Raw genomic sequence first — 27,500 nt, 5'->3', positions numbered from 1 at the left:
CTTGAATAAAATTTATAATTGATAAGAGATAAATTTTATTAATTAATTATTCTTCTATTCATTTCTTTTATCTTATATCACCTTTCCCGTATATTTTTGGATATAGTTTTACATTATATATATATATATTTTTTTTTTTTTTTTTTTTTTTTTACGATCACATGATATATAGTAATACAATTATTTCCTTTGGTTGTTGTTCCTCGACAGGATGCATCAACCATTATCCGTAAAACCTTCGAACGTACGAAGCCTTTTAATGATTCTTTGGCCGTCGCCGAAGGACGTAAAGGTCGGTCGTTCATTAAAGTTCCGCGGGGTAGGTTTTGTTCTTATTAAACAGGTGCGCAAGTGTTCGCAGCCTTTGGTACGGACATCCGTCCTCTTTCGTCGGCGATCTCTTCTCGATCTTTGCATCTCTAGCGGAACTCATCTTCGCGGCGAATACTCGTCGGTCGTTAATAAAGCTGAAGTAATGACTTGCGTTGATTAACTCTCTTCTTTTATCGACGTCGAACCTCTTAGTAAGAGAACACGCGAATATATTTTTCATTTAGTTAAGTTCTTATTTAGAACATAATCACGAAAAAGGAATTTTTTTTCTATCCAACATTTTTCTATCCTTTATAAAATAATTATTTTTCATATAATTCAAGATTTTAAGGTCGACTTTATAATTTTTAAATATATTTTCCTTTTTTTTTTTTAACGTAGAATATATTGTCATCGTAAAAAAGGAAAGTTCATACTTAAAAAAAAAAAAAGAAAAAAGAAAAAAAAAAAAATTCACCATGAAATCAGTTAACTTTTGTTCCGAATAATTTTTCTCAAAAATGCCGCCTTCTTGTAATCAAAATTTCTAACGCTGTATTTTGAACATCCCCCTATACGTATATTACAACATAGTATTATTATTCTACATTAAGTATAACTTAGAAACTTTAAAAAAAAAAAACAAACAAAAAAAAAAAAGAAAAAACATTAAAAACGTCGCATATCAAATTAAATAAATAACTTTATAATGATAAAATGAAATAAGATTTAACAAATACAGATATCTAGTATATAATTTATATAGAATTATAATTTCTTAATATGGTATTGACATAGTGACATACCGACATATATAAATTTTTGAAATTTAGGCGACTCGATCGAATGAACGTAAACAATTTCATTCGACTATCACTATTTTTACTATCATAAACAGACGTGCTATCGAAATGATGAATGGAAATATTTGTAAGACGATATCTTTGAAACCAAAGGTCATAGAGATATGAAAAAAAAAAAAAAAAGAAAAAAAGAAAACAGATCATTTTAAAGAAAAAATTTTTCTTATCTATTTACAACGATATCATCGATACAATAAGAATGATTTCGTATAGAGTTCATTGAAAACAAAGTAATATATTCGATAAAATTGATTTTCTCGTAAATTGTAACTTTTAAGAAATTATTACTACATTATTACTAAATCATTACTATTATTTTACAATATTACTTATAACACATATATCTTTAGTTAAAAATCTTATATAATTACGATATATTCATTGTGTTATTAAAGTAAATTCAAATAATTAATATAATATAAATGATATATTTACAATATAAATTGTATTGTACGATGAGTTTATTATTAATATCAAATAAATAGTTGATATTGATTAGAGGATTTCAAATGAAATCATATATTAATCATTATAAACTGAGATAGTACTAAGATAATACTATCTAAACATGTAATTAGTGTGAAAAAGTAGAAATGAATCGCGAGGTTATTCCTTTCAATTATCTAAAAGTAGTAGGTTATCAGAGCAGGCAAATCACAGATTAGATTCTAATTTCTTTTTTTCTTTTTTTTATCCCCCTTTCCGCAAGCAACATGGTAGAAAAGTTAATACGCAAATACACGAAGGAAATAGCAAAACCCAAGGAACACCACATCTTTACCTGTGGTATATCTACCTAAGTATTCTAGACAGTCCAGCGAAAGCTATCACGGCCAATTGCAAAACGTTTTTGCCACAAGAAAGGTGACTGCCGTGGTGGCTACGATACATTATATACATACTTACATACATACATACATACATACATATATATAACTTAGTAACTCTCAGGTACATATATACATATATACGTATGTATGGTAGAATACGTAGTTATCTAGCAGTAAGTCAGTATATACGATTAGCCATACGATTTACGGTAATTGGACTGATTTTAATGACTTTTGAATTATCGTCGCCACGAACCATCTCTTTCTTTATCTCCATCTTTCTTTCTCTGCTCGTATTTCCTTTCTCTATCTATTTACTATCAATCTAACAATCTATCTATCTATCTATCTATCAAAATCTTTTTTTGTTTTTATTTCTTTCATTATTTCACGTATATTATGAAATTTCTATTATTAAGCTTTAACAATCTACGAACTAATTTTCATTTATTACGTACGCATCGCAAATCATCATCTGGCTGGGGACATTAAATGATTCGCTTTCTCTCTTTCTCCTTTTTCTTGTTCCTTTTTTTCTTTTCTTTAACATTCTACCTCAGCTCAAATTGGATATGTCCGTTTTTTTTCCTTTTTTTTTTTAATTTTCTTTTTTATTTTTCCTATTCTGTAATAACGTTGGCAACATCACGTCACGGTCTTTTATCTTTTTCATTTGGATTCTAAACATTACGAATGTCTGTATATGTATGTATATGTATGTATATATTTTATATGTAATATGGATGAGTTTATTGTATATATATATAAAACAGTGTACATATACAATAAATAGTAATAATCGTAGTAGTTGTAGTGGCTTTTGTTGTAGTTTTTAATATTATTTAATTTTAATATTACATTATATAATTTTATATTACATTATATAATTATATACATATATATATATATATATATATTATGTGTGTGTGTGTGTGTGTATGTACGAGGACGTAGAGGAAAAAGTCATTTGCATTTTCAAAAGTGAAAGACTCGTCCCATCTTGACATACATATGCAACAGAGACGCTCTTATTGACGAAGATAATCTTTGTATTGAACAAGCGATTTTAGTTTACGTAGTAACTCGTCCATAGTTATTACACCTTTCGGCGGTAAATTTCAATATAAATATATACACCATATATATAAAGATAATACTCGATCGATACGCGACTAGTTTAAAATTTTATCATGATATGGATAAAATAATAATATTAATGACGGAGCTTGGTGATAATGTTCATGATTATAACCGACGATGATAATACCGATTAGTATACCGATCATGTAAAATATTCATAGATCAATGAACTCAAATTTAGCTAAAAATATTTTTATTTATATTATTTTCTCTCTCTCTCTCTTTCTCTCTCTCTCTCTCTCTCTCTCTCTATATATATATATATATATATATATATATATATATATATATATATATAAATATTAATCATTTATAATGATATGTAAATTTGAAGTCACAAACTCATATATCTGTCATTTTATTTTTTTCTTTTATATTTAGTATTGCATATATTATAATAATACTAATACAAGTTTTAGTATATTTATGTATTAATATCAATATAACTATAAATTATTACTATTATTATTATTATTGTTATTTAGTTTATGGTATGAATTCTGTATTTTCTTTTTTTTGTTTCCTTATAGTCAACAAAAAAATTGAATTGTAGGTTTAATAAATTCTATTTCTCTTGACAATGTTTCATGGTGTCCGTTCAATATTATACTAGTAAAGAGGACGATGTCACCAACCTGTTTTTAAAGCATTCTACGAGTCGTACAAACGTTATGGTAAAGAGTTAGTATAGTTATTTACGAACGGTTCGCGATCTAACGCACACGTATGGCCGATTTTTTACAGACTGACAAGAAACGTGTCAGCGCTTTTCTTTACACTTTCTCCTAATTAAAATTTATTGTCTAGTTACGGCGATATAGCGGTACGATCGAGCTCATCATTAAAATAACAACGTACTAGAATATATTTTTCAATATAAAACGAGTTTTATTAAATTGTTATTCGCCCTTCGATAATATACAATTAAATTATGGCGATCAATTAATGGATAAACTTATAAATAATACCATAAATTTTTCTTAATCAGTTCCAATTGATTTGCACGACTATTACCAATTGATATCAACTGAAACAAGATAGATAATGAAAATCCTAATGGAAGATAATAAATATCTATTATTAGATTGCCCATTAAGTAAGGAATTTTCAATTAAATAAAAAACAAAACAAAAAAAAACAAAAAAAAAGAATACTCTACAGTGTTGTTCCTTTGGATGTAAAATGTTAAATGTTTTCAATAAAAAATATTATAACAATATTATTTATATATTTAGATGTAAAAATTACCGATACATTTCTTTAATATAAAATACAACAGTGTTTTTTTATTTATCTTGATATAAAATGCTAAATATTTTCAATAACAATAACAACAACGAACAAAAAAAAAAAAGAAAGAAAAACGCGTTATTTATTTAAATATAAGTTAAAAAAAAATTTCGACATTACTTATCGATACAATTCAATATTTATAAAAAGGAAATTCATTCGTTCGATAGATCAAATAAAAAAAAAATAAAAGTTTCAATATTAAAATAAAATATTTGATGAAATAGAAAAAAAAAAAAAAAAAAAAATTAGACAAAATAACTACGATAATTATAAATATATATATACATATATATAAAAAAAAAAACAAAAGGAAACTCATGAGTTTTTAATGACAATGGCATGATTACAAGATACGAACAAGATACTTATAAAATACGAATAAAATCATGAGATAGTAATATAACAATAAACATTGAAATAACAACAAAACAATTTCATTAGTATCTTCGACACCTATCTAACGTGTATTAAAACAGACGTAATACCGGTTACCTATCTATTTATTATTATAAAAGTATCTATATATCTATCTATCTATCTATCTATCTGTCTATCTATAATCGTTTAAGTTTATTGGATATTCCCGTTTAGTTTAAAGTCTTCTTCGTTATCTTTCAACATCTAAGAACGCAAGTAAGACTATCGTCTTGAGCTGTGAGCACTTTGAACGTGGAGTATGAGAGCATGCTGTTCTCTGCCATCTTTCATGGTTGGTGGGAGAAGCACACCAGTCAAACTGGTATCATTGTTCCAGTCGCACACCAACGTATACACACATATGCATATCGAACGTGCCCACGTACATACATATTATGGACCGGCTTTGAGAAACATCGCACAGCATCATCCATCGGTGGGTTCTCGGTCTGGCGCCTTCGACGAACAATTCGCTAAATTCGACTTTTACGAGCTTGATTTTCTTAACATATTGGTAAATCAAAAATAAATTGGATATTCGTTATTTAAAATGAAACAAAAAGAGAAAAGGAAAAAAAATATATATATATATATATAATTCTTTTTTTTTTCTTTTTTCTTTTTTTTTTTTTCACAATGAACCCCAAAATGTCAACGAGCTTCGTAGCAATCTTATATTGTCGATAATACGTAATTTTAATATGAAAGTTTTATTTTTATGGAAAACAAAAAAAAAGCATTCTTACGTCACTTTTAAATTCAAAATAAGTTGGATATTACGTTTATTCGGTGAGCAAAAAAGAAGTTCCTTTTTTCTTTCTTTCTTTCTTTTTTTTTTTTTTTTTTTTTTTTTGACGATGAACCCCAATGACGTTGTTGTCGGTAAATTTTAACAATCTTTTTATCACCGATAAAACGCACTTTTTATATCTACGATATATCCGAAAAATACTTAGCAAAAGTGTCGCTACATAAATTGATATAATTGAATCGTTAAAAAATATTCTTTATGATATTTCGAGTGTTAAATTCGGATTGTTGGTAAAGTAAAGTATCTTTAATTATTTCCCAAAAGAAAAAAAAAAAAAAAAAAAAAAAGAAAAAACAAATAAAAAGAAAAGAATCGAGGAAGATATCGAAGATCTCTAAAGCTTTACTTTTCTTTTTCACCTATTTATATTCTTTTTCCTTAGGAACGTACCAAATCTCTATATCTCTCTCTGTGTGTGTGTGTCTATACTTATATATTACATTCATATATATATATATATATATATATATATATAAAAGTTTAAAATATTTATTAAGATCGAGGCAACGGTCAAGAGTATTTGCATAATTTTCGAATTAAAAGCAGGAGAGCTGTAAGAATTACGGAGACGTCTCAATTTCAATATACAATCGGTCCGACACGATATACCTTAGCTCGATCTACGATGGTTCTTTTTTTACAACCGGTCGAGCAATAAAATCTTATCGAAAGATGCTCGTAAAACGAGAGTAGTCTTGGATCTCTCTTTATATATATATATATATATATATATATATATATATATATATATATATATATCTCACACATACACTCTTTCTTTTTTTCTTTCTCTTTTTTCTCTTATCGTCGTTCACAAGTTCTACAAACATTGTTAGAATGCTTTTTCCGTAAGTCTATAAAGAAAGAAAGTAAAATTGGTCGTTTCTTTCCTTCTCGGCATTGTATACAGGACATAATATAACTAAGTAAGTACATTCTTCGAAGATGAAGGCATAACGGCGTTAATGATACAGGTATCGGAGATGTGCGTATATGTTAGTGTTTGTTAACTCTGACGCTGACGCAAAGCTTCTTATTATTATCCCTATAATTCGGCCTACGAACGATTATTTTGAATGGACAGAGATATATCCACCATTTCGTTATCTCCTCGCGGCATATTTTAAACGAACGAAAAAGATGTTAAGAAAGAAAAAAAAAAAAAAAAGAGAAAACAAGGAAAAGAAAGAGTAAGAGAAAGAGAAAGAGATTGATACGACGTTACCGCTAGATTGCTTAATAACAGTGCGTATATATACATATATATGTATGTATATATACATACATATATTATATATATATATATATATATACTACATATAGTATATATTGAGAATAAATAGTGTTGTAGACCGTAATTGGAACACGGCTAACATATATACTTTCATTAGAATTGTTGCAATAAAAAAAATTTTTACGCTGCAGGCATAACTATATAATACATACATACATTTACACACACATATATATATATATATATATATATATATATAAAATATATATGAAATTGTACGTGCAATCTTGTTCGTAAGATAATTCGTTTTATCCGTATTGTATAATTATGGAGAAAGTTTGCAAAACGGAGCGTTTGAAAATTGTCGATAGATCGAGTTTCATACGAGACTCGAGAATTTTTTCCTATTTTTTTATTTTTTTATTTTTTTTGGGGGGAAGGGAGGGACTTTCCGGATCACGTAAGAAGAAATAATCAATCGTTAGATACGTACGTAAATATGTATATATGAGCTGTCTATTTTGAAAGGGGCCTAACTCCATTTATCTTCAAATCGAGATATTTAAGGGTTTGCGTTTCAATGAATTTAAAAATATACGTATAGGATACTAATGAGTCATACTACTTAAGTGTATCTAAGGGTGTTAAATTTATAGTTCTTATTAAAATAGTGGCAATTATTAAATGAATAATATGCGTTTTCTTATCAAGAATGGAGTTAGGCCACTTTCAAAATTAACAATCAGCCACGAATTTTTCGGATAAACCTTCAAATACTATACGTAAGGCTTTTCAATGAAATATTTATTCGACTTCAAATCGGACAAATATTTTTTTCTTTTCTATTTTTTTTTACACTTGTCGGTAAACAAAAAGAAATTAATATATTATTTAAAACATAATATTATTTATAATAAAATCATTCTTATCAATTCAATCGTTATGATATGATTGTTTTATATATCTTTTTGCGCAAGTGCGTATTGGAACATCTATTCGTAAAGAATTCTTTAAGATGAGACGAACGACGATTTAAATTTTTATAAGGCTATTTAAAGTCTTTCTACTTGAAATTTATAAGAATTTCTTTTGTACTACAAGAGACTGAAAAGGAGAAAGAAAGAATGACTAAATACATAGGAGGTGAGGATAACCTGATAGGGGGTGGAGCTAAACTGGTAGGAAGCGTGGCTAATCTAGTATGGGGCGGGGCTAAATACACCAAAGGCGGGGCTAATCTAGAAGGGGGCGGGATCCAATACCCCAGAGAGTGGGGCTAATCTAGTAGGGGGCGGGGGCAAATACCCCATGAGGAGGGGCTAAACTAGTAGGAGGCGTGGCTAAATGGTAGGGTCAGGGCTAAGTACCCCAAGAGGCGGGGCTAATCTAGAAGGGGACGGGGCCCAATACCCCAGAGAGTGGGGCTAATCTAGTAGGGGGCGGGGCCAAATACCCCATGAGGAGGGGCTAAACTAGTAGCAGACGGGGCTAAATGGTAGGGTCAGGGCTAAGTACCCCAAGAGGCGGGACTAAATTAGTACGGGCGAGGCCAAATATCACAAAGGGCGGAGCTAAACTAGTAGGAGGCGGGGCTAAACTAGTAGGAGGTGGGGCTAAAATGGCAGGGGCGGGGCCAAATATCCTAAAGGGCGGAGCTAAACTAGTAGGAGGCGTGGCTAAGTACCTCCGCGGGCGGGGCTAAACTAGTAGGAGGTGGGGCTAAAATGGCAGCGGCGCGGCCAAATATCCTAACGGGCGGAGCTAAACCAGTAGGAGGCGGAGCTAGGTATCCCAGAGGGCGGGACAAAACTAGTAGGAAACGGGGCTAAAATAGTAGGAGCGGATCCAATTTAGGAGGGGTGGGGCCAAATCTCCCAATGGGCGGGGCTAAAGTAGTAGGAGGAGGGATTAAGATGGTAGGGGCGGGGCTAACCTGGTCATTATAGTCTTTGTAGTCATTTATAGTCAGTATAGTCCTTCTAGTCATTTATAGTCAGTAAAGTCATTTATGGTCAGTAGTCATATACTCAATAGACACATAGTTAGTAGTCAACAACTTTCACTATATGTACAATTTTCTACTATCATAAGAATCACCGCGATTAGATAAGCCGTGTTGTGATGATACCATTATCCCTTTGAATACTATGGGCGCACATATGCGTCCAGCGAAAGCTATCGATATAGATTATGAAAGCAAATACGCGCCTGGCAAAAAATTTTTACATATTATGTTTCTGTGTAATCATTAAGTGCAAATTATGATAATGATGTTTTCAATAAGAATTCATTGTTAACGATAACAAACGGCAATTCGTTCTCGTCGACGTTATTGTTATTAAAAAAAAAAAAAAAAATAAAGGAAAAGAAAAAAAAGGGAAAATGAAGAATTGAGCCGTTTATTTTGAAAGTGGCCTAACTTCATTTATCTTCAAATCGAGATATTTAAGGGTTTGCCTTTCATTGAATTTAAAAATATACGTATAGGATACTAATGAGACATACTACTTAAGTGTATCTAAGGGTGTTAAATTTATAGTTCCTATTAAAATAGTGGCAATTATTAAGTGAATAATATGCGTGTTCTTATCAAGAATGGAGTTAGGCCACTTTCAAAATAAACGGTTAAATTATTGAACTAACTCTGAAAACTTATGTGTCAAGAATTATCATATTTGCTCGGAATATAAGCAACCTAAAATGCTTTACTGATAAATAAGATAAAGTTGTACATGTAATTATAGCAACCGGAAAAAATTGACAAATGGAGTTAGGCCACTTTCAAAATAAACGTCTCATATGGTATAAATATAAAATACGATTTGTGTGTCCTCGATAAGGAATTAAGGAATAAAGGAGAAAGGATTGATCGCAATTTAATGGGCGTAAAAGTCGATCCTCTGCGTCAAAGAAATCGAGAAAACGTAATCGAAGAAAGAGAGAAAGAGAGAGAGAAAGTCACGTAATCTTAGATGATTATCGTTGATCTCGTAGGTAATACGAACTCGAAAACAGGATCGATCTCGTGTCTGATTAGATCGATAGATTGATTTTTCTTCTTTTTTTTTTTTAAACTTCGATCCGCAATATACGTATAATATATCTATAAGTGTCCCGCTAATATATAATCTTTTTTTCCCCCTTCCTGTATGTTTTTCCTCTTTTTCTTTTTGAATTTTCTCTTCTTCTTTTTTTTTTCAAACGAGACGGATCCGATATACGTAAGAATAATTATATATTTATCTTCTATAACGAAAGGAATATGTAATAATAGTGATAATGATAATAATAATATTTATCGTTGTTAACGCGAAAAGAATTAAGTATCATTCGACACGTAAAAATCCTATAAAAATGTTCCCCGTTATATTTCTTCCTATCTCATTCTTCATTTCCTTTTTCTTTTTCTTTCTTATTTCTTTTTCTTTTCTTCTTCTTCTTCATCTTCTTCCTCTTCTTTCCTTTTCTTTTTCTTTTCTCGAAAAGAACCCAACGGGTTGTTTGGAGGCCGAAGAAACATCGCAGAATTTTACCTGTTCGACGATCTGTAATAGCTGCATACCTTTTTCACAGCGGCGTCGAACACAGTGGCGTAGCAAATTTATGGGATAATGTCAAGGATATTTATATCTTCTGTTTATTTCTTTTCTTTTCTTTTTTTTTACTCTTCTTCTTCTTCTTTGTTTCTTCATTTCTCTTTTTTCTTCTTCTTCGTCGTCATCGTCGTAGTCGCCGTTGTCGTTGTCGGTCGTTGTAGTCGAAAGTATCGGTTTCTCGCGTTCGATCTTGATGTAAGAAAAAAGAGAAAGAAGAAAACGAGAAAGAAGGCAAAGAAGTTAACGATAAACATCGTAATTTTAAGTTTCTCTAAAAAAAATTAATACCCATTTTCTTTTCCTTTTTTTCTTCTTCTTCTTCTTCTTTTTTTTTTTAAGTTGGCCTAAAAATCTCGAAATCGTATAATTACTAATGGTATAATAGTCGTCATCATAATTCGTTTCTTAACGTTGGAAGAATTGGCCTAACGTAACGGAGGATAGGAAAAAATAGAAAGATAAAAAGAAAGAGAAAGAAAGAGAGAGAGAGAGAGAGAGAGAGAGAGAGAGAGAGAGAGAATAAATAAAAACAAAAAAAGCAAAAGAAAAAGAAAATAAAAATGAAATCGAAATTCTAACTCTGGGTAACTTACATACATACATACATACATACATACATACATACATACATATGTACAATATATCGTAAGAGCTGTCAGCGTCTTTTATTAAAATTTTTGGACGATCGGCTAATTAACTCGAGCGAGTTACCTACCTGTCGAACTTGCTGACTCGCCAGATGGAACAAGAAAGTCTGGTCCCGAAGAAGACGAGGGATGTGAAAGGAAAAAAGTAAGAGAAGAGAGAAATTAAAAAACGAAAGAAAAAGAAAAGGAGAACAAAAAAAAAAGAAGAAAAAGAAAAAAAAGAAAAGAAAAAAGCAAAAACTAAGAGGAAAGCAAAGAAGCAAAAAGGAAAAGAAAAAGAAAAAAAAAAAAAGAAATAGAAGAGAGAAGAAGAAGAAGAAGAAGAAGAAGAAGTAGTAAGTGGGAGGTAGAAACGTCTTTTCGTGTGCCGCCTATATTCGTCTAAAAAGCTATTTCCAGGGCCCTTCCTAATTATAGGTTTCGTGGCACCATGAATGTTCTCTATCTCTCTCTCTCTCTCTCTCTCTCTCTCTCTCACTCTCTATTTTTCTCCTTCTCTCTCGGTTTATAGCTATTACGTCGACTTGGGCGTACACATCGAAAAAGAAATGTGTGCCAAATTCCTCGCGGCGAAACATCCTGAAAAGCACGCGAATGGCCATAAGCTTCGCGCATAAATCTCAGGAAGAAAGGAGGAGAATCCAGACGGTAGAATGTGGAAAAGAGAGAAGAAAAGTAGTGATATAAAGGAGTTAGTGGTAAAAGGGGGGTGGGGGAGGGTGGGGGGAGAAGGAGGAGGGTATAGCGCGGGATAAAGTGGAAGAGAATTTCTGTCTGATATACACGATGCCGAATTATACGATACTGAAATAATTCATTCGATCGAGGGAAGAATACCCTTGAAAATTATCGAAATTTATGTACGTCTTTGTATATCGAATTAAATCCCAATTCAAAGTCGAGATCGTAAATAACGACGTGTCATTGTCACTTTATACATTTATTTATGTCCTTTTTCTTTTTTTCTTCATATGGATATATATATATATATATATTTTTTTTTTTTTAAATACTTTTATTTCTTCTTTTGTAAGACGGAAGAAGAGGGAAGTGTGAAAGAGAGAGAGAGAGAGAGAGAGAGAGAGAGAAACGAAAAACGAAAAATTATGATCGTTCTCATTAAGTAATTAGTATCGTCGAAAAATAAAACGATATATAAGTATGTATATATATATATATATGTATATATATATATATATATGTGTGTGTGTATATGATATTCGTGAAGATACGGTCGTAATTCACGTTACCACGAGAGGCAACAAATTTTCACGTGAGTTACAAAGATTGTTGGTACGCCGGTTCAAAGATCTCGCAAAGTCTCGCAATAAATTTCATGGATGTAGACGTAACGCTCGAGTATTACACTTCTCTCTTTCTCTCACTCTTTCCCCCCTCCTCTCTCTCTTTCTCTCTCTCTCTATCTCTATCTCTCTCTTTATCTATCTATCTATCTCTCTTTTTCACTTTTATCTTTCTTCCTTTCCTTCTTTCTCTTTCTCATGTAGACCGAATCGTAACGACGTGTAACGTTCGTTCGTGTCTTAAGGAATTTACAGGACACATTTACAACACACAGGAACGATATTTCAGTCAGTCAGTCTGATCTTCTACGTTTAAAGTACAAAGGTCGACGTCAGGTGTAACGTCGAATTCGCTTACTTTCGATTCAATTCATGATCTCTCCCGCGAAATTTATCTTTTCGATGAAAGTTCTTGTGCTCAAAAAAAAAAAAAATGAAAAAAATAAAAAAAAAAACAAAAAACAGAAATAAAAAAAGAAGAAAAACGAGAAATGGAAAAAAAAAATATATATATATATATTCAAAATAAATTTGATATGATAAAAGTGACGAGTTTCGAAGTGTCAGATAAAAATCATTCGTTATTAAAGTCTTAAGCATCTTTTTAACATTATCATAATAAAATTGTCGTTCGCATAATTAACACACACACACACATACATATATATATATATATACACTTTTGATAAGAAGGGAACACCATAATGAATATAAAATATTTAATTTAATTAAATACAGATAAAAGCAGATTTAATTTTAAAAATGAATACGATATATATAAATAAAATAAATGTCATTGTATTTGACATGAACTTTTTATTGATCGATATTTAATGAAGTGTCGATATATAAAAATTAATTTAATGTAAATCGATATAATAACGGTAACGAGATTATACGAATCTAATTCTAGTAATTCGGGTATAAGATATTGGTGCAGATTTAATAGGCGAGAAATGAAGAAGAAGAAAAGGAAAAAGAAGAAGAAGAAGAAGAAGAAGAAGAAGAAGAATAAAAGGAAGAAAAAAGTTCAGGATGTATAATCGTTGGCCACCAGCGGCGCGTTACAAGGATTCTAAATAAAGGCACGCTCGTACAACGTACGAAGAACTTGGGTTCGTACCCCACGCTGGTAAGATCTAACCAAACGTGTTTTCTGCGGGTGGTAGTAAGAAAAGATATAAAGAGAAAGAAAGAGAGAAAGAGAGAGAAAGAGAGAGAAAGTAAGAAAGGAAGAAAGAAAGAGTTAAAGAGAAAGAGAGAGAGAAAGAGAGAGAGAGAGAGAGAGAGAGAGAGAGAGAGAGAAGAAGATTGGCCGTCAGTCAGTTCCAGCAATGGACGTATTGTACAGTGGATGCAGAACGAGTCGACTTCTTTTCGAAGAGTAGATCACGCTGAGCGATAAGCAAAAGGTGATCCTGATTGCTTTTTCAAATCATTTCGAGTCATTGTCTTTTCTCGTCTTAACTCCCTTTACTCCATATCGAATGAATTTTCTTATTATTCTTGATCGAAGATCGAAGAATTTACGTAGATCTGTGATAGAAACGAGTTAATAAAATTTACGATAACAATGTCTGACGATTAAATAATAATTTTCCTATCTATATTCTTTAAAAAATAAATAAATAAATAAAAGAAAAGAAAAAAAAAAAAGAAGATAAAGAAAAAAAAGAAAGAATCGTGATTAACCAACGTTAATATAGAAAACATTAATTTTTATGGATATTTCAATTTGCGTATCAACGTATAAATGTTAATAATTATATTATAATTGTTAGGAGAAATTTTTCATATATTTTATCCCCCACGTTCTATAAATTTTGATATTAATGTCATCCGGAAGAGAGAAATAAAGAAAAAAAAAAAGAAAAAAAAAAAAAAAAAAAAAAAAAAAAAGGAAACAGAAAAAGAAAAAAATATGTGACAAAATTTACATGCCTGTGTTACTTACTTACATACTTCGTCGTATGATTAGCAAAACGAACGTGTACGCAACATGTGATCGATTTTTCTTATTTATTTTAAACGGCTAGTAGTAATTATCACGATACGCTTAACGATTGATACGCGTATGTGTAACGAAAGAAAGAGAGAGAGAGAAAGAGAGAGAGAGAAAGAGAGAATGAGGATTGAAAGTGGACCAAATGCGTTCCTATAAATTCCAGAACGCAGGTACGATATTAAAGGAAAAGTGGAGCTAACATTTTTTCACTTCGTTAACGCCGATACGTCGTGTACCCGTAATTACACGGTAATTACATCTTTCGGGTATTCATTACTCAGGATAATCGTATTGCTATATTACAGCACTGACACGTAGAACGGCCCACCGATGGGTATGACTTATCGGCCAATTCCCGCTAAGAGGACCGTCCACGCAACAGAGATTTTCTCATCCCTCCCTTTCTCTCGTATTTTCTATCTCTCTTTTGAATCACTTATTCTATACGTCTATCTCACTTTCTCTCATTGTGTATCTCTTTCCATTCGTTTTCATGTATATCTCTCTTTCTCTCTTTTACTCTCTGTTTGTTTTTTCTCTCTCTCTCTCTCTCTCTCTCTCTCTCTCTCTCTCTCTCTCTCTCTCTCTCTCTCTCTTTTTCTCTTCATTTATAATCATGACCAATAAGGACTATCTTGGACATTATTTATATTTATTCTCTTATTCTTTCATTTTTTCTTTTTTTTTCTTTTTTTTTTTTTTCATTCTTTTTTCCTTGTCAAACATCTGATTTCATTTCCTTTCATTTATTCGAAATGATCTTCTTGATATCATGTCGTTATCGTGATACGTTTCAACTGAAGAAAATGTCACCTGCGAAGAATTTATCATTCGTAGAGGTAACTTATGAGAGAGAGAGAGAGAGAGAGAGAGAGAGAGAGAGAGAGAGAGAGAGAGAAAGATAGAAAATCAAGAAACTCTCGGAGTAGCCGTAATTACGTATGTAAAATGCGTGGATCTTTTTTCTTTCCTTTTCTTTTTATTTTTTTTCTTTTTTTTTTTTTTTTTTTGTAAGAAGGAAAAGAGATACGAAATAAAAGCAAATACCGTTTCTTCGTGGCTAAGCAAGTTGAGCTTGAATTGGCTTCCGGCTAAGTGTCACAAACTCAGGATATAAATCTTTCGATGCTGATAGAAAAGAGTGAAAAAAAAAAAAAAAAGAAAAAAAAAAAAAACGTCTGCTGAAAATGGAATTGTTCGAGATTACAATGACATTACTTTAAATTACCGTAAAAACATTCGTTGTTTAGCTAATCGTTATGTCTGAATGCATTGAGTAATCACCGTTTCAAAATACAAAAGATGAGCCCAAGGAAGTTCCTAAATGAAGTTAAAAGTTCGTAGGCGGGGCCAATGGGCCGAGCGAAAAAGAGTGAAGTGGAGTCAAAAGTTATTAAGTGATTTGAAAAATTGAGATTACTCTTTTTCGAGCTGATTTATCGAGTTAATTTCTTTCTTTTTTTTTTTTCTTTTTTTTTTTTTTCGTTATTTCATATTGTAAAAATGTTCCTGGTAATGTAGCGAGAGAAAAAAAGAACAAAAAAAAAAAAAAAATGAAAACGTCATAGTTTACCAATCCATCTATCGAAAAAAAAAAAAAAAAAAAAAAACAAAGAAAAATAATTAATACGCAACTTTTTGTCCCGTTGAATGCTATATCATATTCGAAAGATTATATAAGATTAGAAACAATTTATTTGTATAGAAATTAAAATTAGATCGATCTTCCATTTCTCATGCATTTGAAATTAATTATCTATAAAAATCCCATATGCATATACATATAAAATATATATCATATATATAAAATATATATCACGTATATCAAACAAGAAAATAAGTCAATCACGAAGTTAGTTGGTATATTCAACGACGTCGTTTATGGCAATTAATTTCTTTCTCGACCGTCTTTCATTTTTCATATTTCCTCCCCTCTCTCTCTCTCTCTCTCTCTCTCTCTCTCTCTCTATCTATCTATCCATCTTGAAATAGTTATCGTCATCGTAAATCGATCAATACACCAAAGCTCTTAACTATCTTTCATAAGATGGGCGTAATCGATAAAAAAGGAATATAATAACTCGTTCTAGATTTTCCCCTTCTGTCTTTCTAATCGTTACTTCAGGATCAATGCTTTCAACGTCTCACGATTTCGAAGAACGTAATGGAACGTTGCTAATCATTGAAGCAAAAAAAAAAAAAAAAAAAAAAAAAAAAAAAAAAAAAAAAGGAAAAAAAAAGGGGGGGAAAGAAAGAAAGAAAAGACCAATATCTATCCTCGTAGATCAAAACAAACTCATTTCCAAGGATATCACTCACCGAGTCGGCTGCATTAACCTCGGCTTCACGAAGTAGAAGAGCATTACAGACGTCAGTGTGGCCGAGTGCTGCAGCCAATAGCAAAGGACTTCGTCCATTCTGAATAATATAAGAAAAGGTGATAATATATTTCATATACTTTACAATATTTTTTTTTTCTTTTTTTTTTTTTTTTTTTATAATATTTCTTTTCTTTTTCTCCTTTTTTTCTTCTCTTTTTTTTTTTTTCTTTTGGTTTACAATACATCTCGTCATTATTCATGATCGTTAATTCGTCGATATATTTCTATTTTATATTTTTATTCGAACTATTTGAAACGTTTAAAAATTATTTTGTCGTTCTTTTTTTTCAACTTTCTTTTATTATTATTATTATTATTATTATTATTATTATTATTATTATTATTATATGACTACATAAATACAGACATATACAAATAACAAAATAATCTTTTCACAAAGATAGACATTGATAGTTCGTAATAAAAATTATACGAGATATATTGTCATAGATATATATTTGTATATATAAAAGCGAAAGATATTTTTTATTTTTTTTTTATTATTGGCGAAATATTTATCCGTTGCGTTACGTGTAGACTTCATCGACGGATCAATTAGCGTTGTAATTAATAGCTACCGGTATTTCAGTTTGTAAGCTCGCGCAGAGATTTCCCGCGTCGAATTAACTCCCGCGATCGGACAGTACGTAAGCCTTAATTAGCTGAACAAGGAATCGAGCAACACGAGCTAAACGACAACGCGACGACGATCGTCCCTTTACGTATATCCGCGGAACCTTCGTTTTGCCCTACGAAGTACGATACGATGACTTAGGAACGATCTCTCTCTCTCTCTCTCTCTCAGGCGAATGGCCACCATGACCTTGATTCAAATCCTCTTTAAATCACGTATAAAGAAAAACAATAATAACACGATTAATTACAAACTTCTATATATATGATTATCTCATATATAACTACAAAAAAAAAAAAAAAAAAAAAAAAAAAAAAAAACGTAAATATTTTTCCTTTGTATTTTCTTTTTTATTTGTTTGTTTGTTTTTTTTTCTTTTTACTGTAATGAAATATTTTATTATATAATATTTATAATTCATTGTATTAGATCTTAAAGATGTATTTATGAACAAAATAGATCGTAGAGTGATTTAAATATTAATCGTCAATGAATATATTAATATACATTGTTAATAGGCGCGATTAATATACTAAATATTTTTTACTTATACTACATATATAATTATCAATATAAAATTGTGTAAGTTAATATACGTGATAAGTTATTATAATAAAGGTACGGTTTTATTTTTATTTGATATTTTTATTTGATATTTTTTAAATGAATTTTAAATAATTCAATAATGATTCTAATTCAATTAGATATATGAACATAAAAGATGAAACGAATTACGTTTAGTATACGATTTAGCCGATCACGAATACGTTAAAAATAACATTGATCTATTCAAGGAAGTAGATAAAATGAGAAGTAGATCTTTATGATAGACTAAAGGAACGAAGAAGGGGAAGATAGAAAGGAAGAATAGTAATAAGACCACCACGTTGTTTATAGTAAACGTATTACAGATGTGATGATAAATGTCTTACATAATTTATAGATATAATTCAAATTTATGACGACAATAAATACGAGATAATCAATTAACACATTAGTTCGAAATCGTAAAAAAAGAAAAAAAAAAGAAAAAGAAAAAGAAAAAAGATAGGAAAAGAAGTGAAAAAAAAAAAAAGATGGAAAAGAAGAAGATTCGATTTCTCGTTGATGAATATCGATTTAAATGCTAGTAGGAGAAGCTTGTCATGGTTTTTAAAAGCTTTGATCTTAAGCCGACTTCTTTCGACTATATAAAAGTCATCGTGGATCAATATATACACATGTATATTATACATATATATATATATATATCATCTACATGGATACATATATCGTATATATATGTATCTGCTTACCGTGTCCGATGGCTTTTACGATTAAAGGTCAAAGATCAAATTGGAAACTTCGTGGAAGAGCAACGAACGAAAAATGAAGGAACTTCCGATTTGAATTAAGAGAAGTAAAGAGGATTTCTTGAGAAATCTAAAAAGGAAATCCTCATTTGCGTGCTTGAATCGTTCCGCTAGTAAGATGAACGATTTACAAGGTTTACGTTCGAATGGAAGACGATAGAATCTGAATTACGAGGAGTAGATGAAGGTGGATGAGGTGGAGGTGTATAAGGTGAGGATGAAAATGAAGGAAAGAGAGAGAGAGAGAGAGAGAGATAGATAGATAGATAGATAGATAGATAAATAGATAGAAATGCGGATTATTACTCACCTCGTCTGGCTGTGGTTTGATCCCTTCGTCGAGAAGACGTGCGACACGTTCGGCCTCGCCACGGACGCAAGCTTCGCGTAACTTTTCTGCCATTCCAGCCACGCACCTTAATCCAATTTTTCGACCGAAGGAGGGAGAAAGAAAAGAAAAAAAAAAGAGGAGAAAAAAAAAGAAAAAGAAAGAAAACAAAATTAATCATATAAAAAATATATAGTAATATAATAACAACGACGCGGTATACGATTTTCGGACCCACCTCTCCCTCCGCCCCCAAAAAAAAAGAAAAAATAAATAAATAAACGAACGAATGAATAAATGAGATGTAATAAAGAGATTAAAACAAAAGAAAAAAAAAAAAAAAAAAAAGAAAAAAAATTGATCAGCCGTAAACATGAATTATGAACCGATGATGATTATGAAAGTGAATCTGATTCTAAGTCACTTCAATGAATATTTTTCATATTCTTAAAATTGTAAAATTACGTAGATATATTTACTTTTTCCGTTCTTGTTATTACACAAAGAAATAATCTTTTTTTTTTTTTTAAATAATTCAAACACGATTGTTCATATATATATATATATATCAAAACGAAGAACATACATGACTTAAATCACTTTCATAATCACTGATTCATATAATAATAATAATAATAATAATAATAATAATAATAATAATAATAATAATAATAATAATAATAATAATAATATATTACATATAGTATACTTATAATAATTATTCGAATATATAATAACGTAATATTTTTTAAGCTACAAACCGAAAAAACCGATAATAACATATTTGTTAATCATTAAAAAATCCACGTTTATTCTACGATAGATTAAATATATCATTTATATTAATTGTCAAGTCTTACTCGTTACATTATTATCACGCTTGTACTTCGTAATTACTTCAATGAATAATATATTCTCTTAAAATTTTTTTTATCACCCTATATACTTGTACGTACATATATATACGTAACCACTAGCATGTCATATGAGCGTCAATTTTAATTACTTCTTCATTAACTACGTTGAAAGAAAATCAAGTTAGAGTCAGTAACAATTATCACGCTGTTAAAGCAATTCTCATTGATTTCTCAAACTACATACATTCATACATAAATTCATAGATAGATATATACATATATATTTATGTATATGCGTCCGTCTCTCTCTCTCTCTCTCTCTCTCTCTCTCTCTCTCTCTCTTTCTGTCTCTCTCTTAATTCCATCTCTTCCTTTTTCTTTCAGACTTCCTTCCTATCTCTTCCTCTTTTCTCTGTTGTATCTGAAGCATCGTTACAGGACGAAGAGAAAGAAGGCGTGACAAGATCACAAGAGAAGGAAAGAGACAGAGATATGGGGAATGGAGACAGAAAGAGAGAGAGAGAGAGAGAGAGAGAGAGAGAGAGAGAGAAAGAGATACACTTATAAAGGGAACAATGATACATGGCGCCATTGTTTTCGGAGACAATGGACGCCTTGCCTTTGGCGTCCAAGTTGTAAAAAAAAAAAAAAAAAAAAAGAAAAGAAAAAAAAAGAAAAAGAAGAAAAAAAATAAAAGGACAAAAATAAACAAAACTAGTTGTCTGTACGGATGATTCCTTTCGATCTTAAAATCTTCGAACTCACTTAGTTTCTCTTTTCTTAAAAGGGAATATTAAAACAACGGGTGGTACCAATAAAGTTCGAGAGAGACAAGCAAGGAACAAGTTCGTCTTTAACGTGAACGTAATCGAAATTTTATTTCTTGACAAAAAACGAACGACGAAGTCACGGGAAAAAAGAAATTTTTCATACGCAATAACGTTCATGTTTGATATATGTATTTACATATATATATATATATATATATACACAACATCCCCTCCGACATTCAAAGTTCATTTCATGCTCAGTTACGCATCACGTAGCTTTATTGCTAATTTAAATATCTTTAAATGCTTAATGCTCCGTACTTTAAAGTCTTGCATAAAACGCGGCACCGCCCTGATCACCAGTTTAGCTAAATATATATGTACATAATTATATATATATATATATATATATATATGTATATAGGAATAAATAAACATATATGTATTTACATGTCAATAAAAATTTGTAAAAAAAAAAAAAAAGATGACATTATAACATGGACAGTGACATAGGTCATAATATTGTCAATCTAAACAAATATTTTTAAATATATTAAATATTATCAATTATTATCTAACACGTTAACTAAGAGTACTTGTATAAAATTTCATTTCTAATGTAATTTTTATGTAAAAATTAAATTGGAAAAAAATAAAATATACACGTAGATATACATATGTATATTGTGTTATGTAAACAACAGAAAAATCATCTGCCCTTTTTCTATCCCTTTCTCTCTCTCTCTCTCTCTCTCTCTCTCTCTCTTTCTCTCTCTCTCCTATTGGTTGTTCCAATTAAAATCGTTGTCATAGTTTGTAAAATATTATTAAAAACAAATTTAATTTTCAATTTATTTATTTGAAACGTTCGATCATTCATATTGGAAAGTCTCGAGTATAATACTGGAGAAGGCTGATTTATATATATACATGAAAAAAATAACAAAAAAAGAAAAATAATTATAAGGAAAATATACACACAAAAATATATTCTTATGATATATTTGAGAAAAATAAATTCCCTTACTTTTCTCCTAATTTTTTCTCCAATCCTTATTTGACCGTTCCAATTGAAATTTTTTATTCTTTTCTTTTTTTTTTTTTTTTACTTCGTAAAAAAGAATTTAAAAGAAAAAAAGGAAAATCATTGAATTTTAATTATTATATAATTACTTGTTAAAACGTTAAAAGGGTTAAAATCAAACAGTCTCAAGTATCATTGAGAAGTGTGAATAATCATAAAGATTTTGTGTCGTATCGTACTTAAGAATGAAGAGCGTAAAAACAGACATGAGAACTAGACAGAGGTAAGTACGTTTCCTTCGCATATTCATAAGATCTTTCGTCGTGAACTTAGCACGGCCACCGGATGACAGTGACTAATGAAGTTCAGCGAGCTTCTAACGACCGTAGCGAGCTAAATGCGTCGTTCGCTTCGTAACAGTAAGAGGAATTTTAAATGAGAAAAATAAGAAAGAGAGAAATAGAGAAATAAGGTGGAAGAGAAAGAGAAAGATAGAAAGGGAGAAAAGGGAGAGAAAACTAGATTACAGGACGACACCGGACGATCAGCTGATAGAGTTGGAAATAAGGTGCATCCGTCAAAATAATCAATTTTAACGATCCAATTTGTGCATCGTACACGTCAGATGTACTTTAAACGATAGCCATAGACGGATTTACAAATTGGATTACCTACCATGAAGAGATATGACGTTCCTATCGATCGGTGATAAAGAAGTTAAAAATATGATCGGTGCGAAATATGATTTTTTTAATATTATTCTGATAAGTCAGAAGACGGTAAGGAGAATCCGTGTATAAGAGGAAAAAGTGAAAAAAAAAAAAAAAAAAAAAAAAAAAAAAAAAAAAGAGAAAATTTTGTCACAACGAGTTTCATACATTTTATCACGATGAAAAGAGACAGATGTGGGTATATGTGAATATAAATTAAAAAATAGGAATAATATTATCACGGAAAGTGTATACGCGTATTTCCTTAAATAATATTTTCACATCAGAAAGTGTTCGAAGAGTGAGGGAGAGAGAAAGAGAAAAGGAAAATAGAGATAAAAAAAATAATAATTTTCTATAAACAAGTTTTATAAATTTTCGTCACGACAAAACGTAAATCAGATCTGTGATATATGTCGTGTATAAATAATAATGGTAATATTATGCCAGAAAGTGTCCACATTTATTTCCTGAATAATATATACCGATAGAAAGTGTACATGTGAAGAGAAATAAAAATAAATGAATCAAATAAATAAATAAAAAAGAAAGAGAGAAAAGAAAATGATTTTTAATAACAAGTTTAATAAATGTGATCGCGATAAAAAGAGACAGATCTGTGTATACTGTGTACTTATATATTTATATGTATTATATATATATATATATATGTATGAGTAACATTATGGTAGAAAGTATTCACATATATACATGTTTTTCATGAATAATATTTCCATAGAAAGTGTCCATGTAAAAAAAAAAAAAAAAAGAAAAAAAAATATATATATATATACACACACACACATATGTGTTAACTATAAATTGATAATATTAGAAAATAATTGGTAATATTCACACTAATATATAAATCGTATTGATAATTGCGCGTTAACGTGACTACTAGATTCTCTATTTCCTATACGTACATATATGTTTCGTTCATTTAATTTCAACACGTCAATCGCCAGTTAGATAGTAACAGAATTTACATAGTTCAAGATCGATAGCCTAACGGTATACTTTCTAGCTTTAATTTTCTTTAATTTCTTTTTGTTTGTATTTTTTATTCTTTTATTTCTTTTTTTCTTTTTTTTCTTTTTTAGTTTTATTCGCTTCCTTAAACTTTCTTTCCTACATTAAACTATCGTTTAATTATATCCATTTCATTTGGATTAATCCAAAGACGTAGCCAAGATCGATGTTAATTGGATAAAAATCAATTGATCTCCTATCATCGATCCTTATCATCATGAAGCTATTAGTTCAATTGCATCTAATTACATCGTTGATTTTATTGATTATTTCGAAATAGTTAAGTATCAATGAAGTATAATTAGATTCTTGTGAAGAGATTGAAACGATTTAAATGGCTTCTCATAAAAATTACAAAACATCCCGATTGACTTAGCCAATAGATATGATATATTTGATAGATTAAGTCGGAACAATTGCAATGTTCGAGTTATGTGATATTTAAATATCTACGAGAGACATTTATAAACGTGTCCTTACGTAGAAGAAAAATGATAGAGAGAAAAAGAGAGAGAGAGAGAGAGAGAGAGAGAGAGAGAGAGAGAGAGAGAGAGAGAGAGAGAAAGTGATATCGACAGTTCAATCGAAGTGGCTCGAGTTGTTGAGAGTTCATAAATCATGACATTCAGTGATGCATTATCTCAAAAGTCGACGCGTGAATTATTAGACTTTCTTATTTGAGAGTGAGAACACGGCATTCTGCACTTAGGTACTCACGCAGAGGACAAGTCGTCCAAAGAGCCAACCCTTCGTAGGTTGCACCGATCGCGAAGCGATTTAATTACCGCTTACCTTGGCACGAAGCGTCATCCTGATCGCATATCCAAAGGTACGAAGTAGTAGTATCGAACTATTGAGGCAATGTCGAGAGGTAGCTACCATCCTTCTTTACTCTCTCTCTCTCTCTCTTTCTCTCTCACTCTCTCTCCCTCTTTATAGAACAAGGCATCGTTGGCCTCGAGCAAGGCAGCTCGACGAAAACAAGCTCGTAAACCATACGGTTATCTCTTTTTTATTTATTTTCCATTCTAAACCATTTCCAGCAGCTCTAATTACCGGAGCTTGCATCATACAGCCGACGTAAACAAGGAAAATTAAAAATCTCATTCTCTCTCTCTCTCTCTCTCTCACTCTCTCTCTCTCTCTCTCTCTCTCTCTCTCTTTCCTTCATTCACGGATCCATGCATTTTTTTTTAATTTCTCCTTAATATCCGCTGGAAGGAACAAGAAAGACAAATAGAAAGGAAGAAAGAAAAAGCTAATACAAAGTAAAGAATATAAAAAAAAAAATATATATATATATATATATATATATACGTCAAGATTCTCCCCATCCCTCCTCTCTCTCTCTCTCTCTCTCTCTCTCTCTCTTTCAATATCTATCTTTATCTATCTATCCTTTTTACACGAATAAAAATTCCAAAGTTAACAATTAACGAATAATTTATTAGAAAAGATCGCGTCGTTAATGCAAACAACTTGTTGCGATCGAAAAAAAAAAGTATAAACAAAGAAAAAGAAAATATTGTAATATAATGCGAGCCTTCCAAGATATTCTGTTTCGTATTTGTCAATCTCACGATCAACAGGGTCTATCATTATTTTATCATCGTTGTTAGAAAAGTTACTCTTCTACCTCTCTCCCTCTCTCTCTCTCTCTCTCTCTCTCTCTCTCTCTCTCTCTCTCTCTCTCTCTCTATCTCTCCACCCGAACGAATCGGACGATCGCAAATGGCTCGGTCGACATTCCAGGCATCGAAGGTACTTCGATCCAAAGGCAACATCGTAAAGTATGCCTGTTACTCGGCATCTATCGAGGGTCTAATTACCAAGGAGGAGGGACAACCCGGCATCCTCACCGTCTACTTCGCGACCGAGAAATTGTCCTTCCAATATATACATATATATATATATATATATATATATATATATATATTTATCATGTACTCTACTACGTGTCTAGATGGTTTTATAATCTTACCTTCTTGCGGCCGGGTCATGCGAGATTTCGTTCGATAAATTAAATCACTTTAAATTAATTCACCCGTAACATTCTCGCAAATCACACGCAATACCCGTTAAAAAGATAAACAATCATAATCATAAAGTTTCTTTTTCGATTATATCAATGTAATATATCCATCCAAGCGTCTTAAATTTCCAACTTATCAGAATGAGCAGAAAATGTTCTTTCCTTCGAGAAAAGGAAAAAAAGAAAAAAGAGAGAAAAAAGAAGAAGAAGAAGAGCAAGAAAAAAAAAAAAATAACAGTAAAAATATAAAAGAAAGGGGATTCACAAAAACATAAAAAAAAAAGAGTGATAAGAAAAATAATTGTCGTTCGATAATTCCTATTCGGGAATAACGATAGATCGATAGATATCTATCTCGTAATAAAATGATTAACGATTGTCCTGAAATTAAAAGCGTAAGATAGTAAAAGATTTATTTATTATCGATTTAAAACAGTATCATTAAGTTTCTACGTACGATTGCAACAACGAACATTTGCAATGATCATTCCGTACTATACCGTATTAACTATATATATAAATGCATACATACACATTGCTCAAAATAGATACGTGCCGAGTAGGGATATAACGGTCAAACACGTCGTTTACTCGCGCAAGGATTTTTAATTAAACATCTGCTAGGTCTGCGTAGTTAACCATGTACGTACATATAAAGTATTCTCTCTCTTTCTCTCTCTCTCTCTCTCTCTCGCTCTTCTCGCTCTTCTCACTCTTTTTCTCTTCACCGTATACATCGTATGCCGTTCGTCGTACATTTCTAATTACGCGTAGCTAGGAGCTAACATAACGAAGGTATCGCATTAATGTCGAATATCTAATTACCGAAGACTTACATCTCGTATGCACGAGAAATTCCACCGGTTTCGTCCCCATAGATATCCAGTAATATCTCGGACCTCGTAACTGGCATCTTCTACTTTTTCACTTTTTTTTGCTCTCTCTCTCTCTCTCTCTCTCTCTCTCTCTTTTCCTTTCTTTTTTTCCTTTTCACAATGTAAATTTTAAATCGACGATGATCCAAACGAGCAACCAAATGAGATTAATTTACGATCATTTTAATCGGCAATCTCGTGACACGCGGAACGTCCCATTGGGGTTACGACGTCGGCCCGAACGAGAAGATAAAAGGTAACAAGTAAAAGGAACAAGATGAGATAGAAAGGAAAATGAAAAAGAGAGAAATAGAAGAAAAAGAGAGAGAGAGAGAGAGAGAGAGAGAGAGAGAGAGAGAGAGGTATATAAATATATATATCCTTTAATTAGAGATCTCATGAGATAAAAAGATTCTCCACCATCCGTGTCAAGTTCTCAACCCCTTGCCTCCCCTTGCTTACACTTCACCTCTCTCCCTCTATTTTAACCAAAGATCGAATCAGTGACGATGAACATTCCTTACGTGATCGAGCGAGCGAAAGAGAGTAGCGATCATCGGCAAAAGGCGCGTCAACAAAGCCCTCGATTAAAATCCTTTCTTTCTATAGAGCAAAATAAACGCATGGTGGATCGATAGATCCGAGATACATACAGCTCAACGCGATCTTGCGATACATGGAGAGAGAAAGAAAGAGAGAAAGAGAGAGAGAGAGAGAGAAAGAGAGAACGCAACTTCCACAGAGACACACGGATGTGTCTCTAACGTTCTGGACCGGTTTCTCTTCAACGTGACTTTTCTCTACGGCTTGAACCAATCATTTAACTTTTATTTCGATTTTCAACGTCCGTTTCTACAATATCTCTCACGTTTTTATTTATTTTTATTTTTAATTTTTCTTTTTTTTCCTTTTTCTTTTTTTCTTCTTCTTCTTCTTCTTCTTCTTCTCCTTCTTCTCCTCCCTTCATATTATTTCACCGCTCGTGTTAATCATCTTTCTTTTTATGTAAATTCTACGAATTTTGTTTTGATTTATTTTTACGATGTGTTTCCT

At 31.0% G+C, this 27,500-nt stretch overlaps 1 protein-coding gene across 17 annotated transcripts in view; it reads right to left on the bottom strand.

The window, feature by feature from the left end:
• The window catches only part of LOC124950356 (ankyrin repeat domain-containing protein 6), a 131,765-nt gene that overhangs the window by 75,709 nt on the left and 28,556 nt on the right, over window positions 1–27,500 (bottom strand). For 4 of the 17 annotated variants that reach the window (XM_047497053.1, XM_047497045.1, XM_047496949.1 and 1 more), the window contains exons 2-3: window positions 19,130–19,235; window positions 16,772–16,870 (exon numbers count right to left, since the gene is read on the bottom strand). Coding sequence is in view for 15 of the 17 variants with exons in the window: in XM_047496949.1 (XP_047352905.1) it covers window positions 16,772–16,870; window positions 19,130–19,235 (205 nt within the window). In the remaining 2 variants the exon portion in view is untranslated. Of the gene's footprint in view, window positions 1–16,771; window positions 16,871–19,129; window positions 19,256–20,007; window positions 20,037–24,257; window positions 24,280–24,332; window positions 24,519–26,397; window positions 26,816–27,500 lie in introns of those variants that run through there. The other 13 variants (XM_047496923.1, XM_047497016.1, XM_047496933.1 and 10 more) reach the window with 11 other exon arrangements.

Source organism: Vespa velutina, chromosome 1 (genome assembly GCF_912470025.1).
Source record: "Vespa velutina chromosome 1, iVesVel2.1, whole genome shotgun sequence".
Taxonomy (NCBI): Eukaryota; Metazoa; Arthropoda; class Insecta; order Hymenoptera; family Vespidae; genus Vespa; species Vespa velutina.
This window is presented reverse-complemented; position numbering and strand designations above follow the sequence as displayed.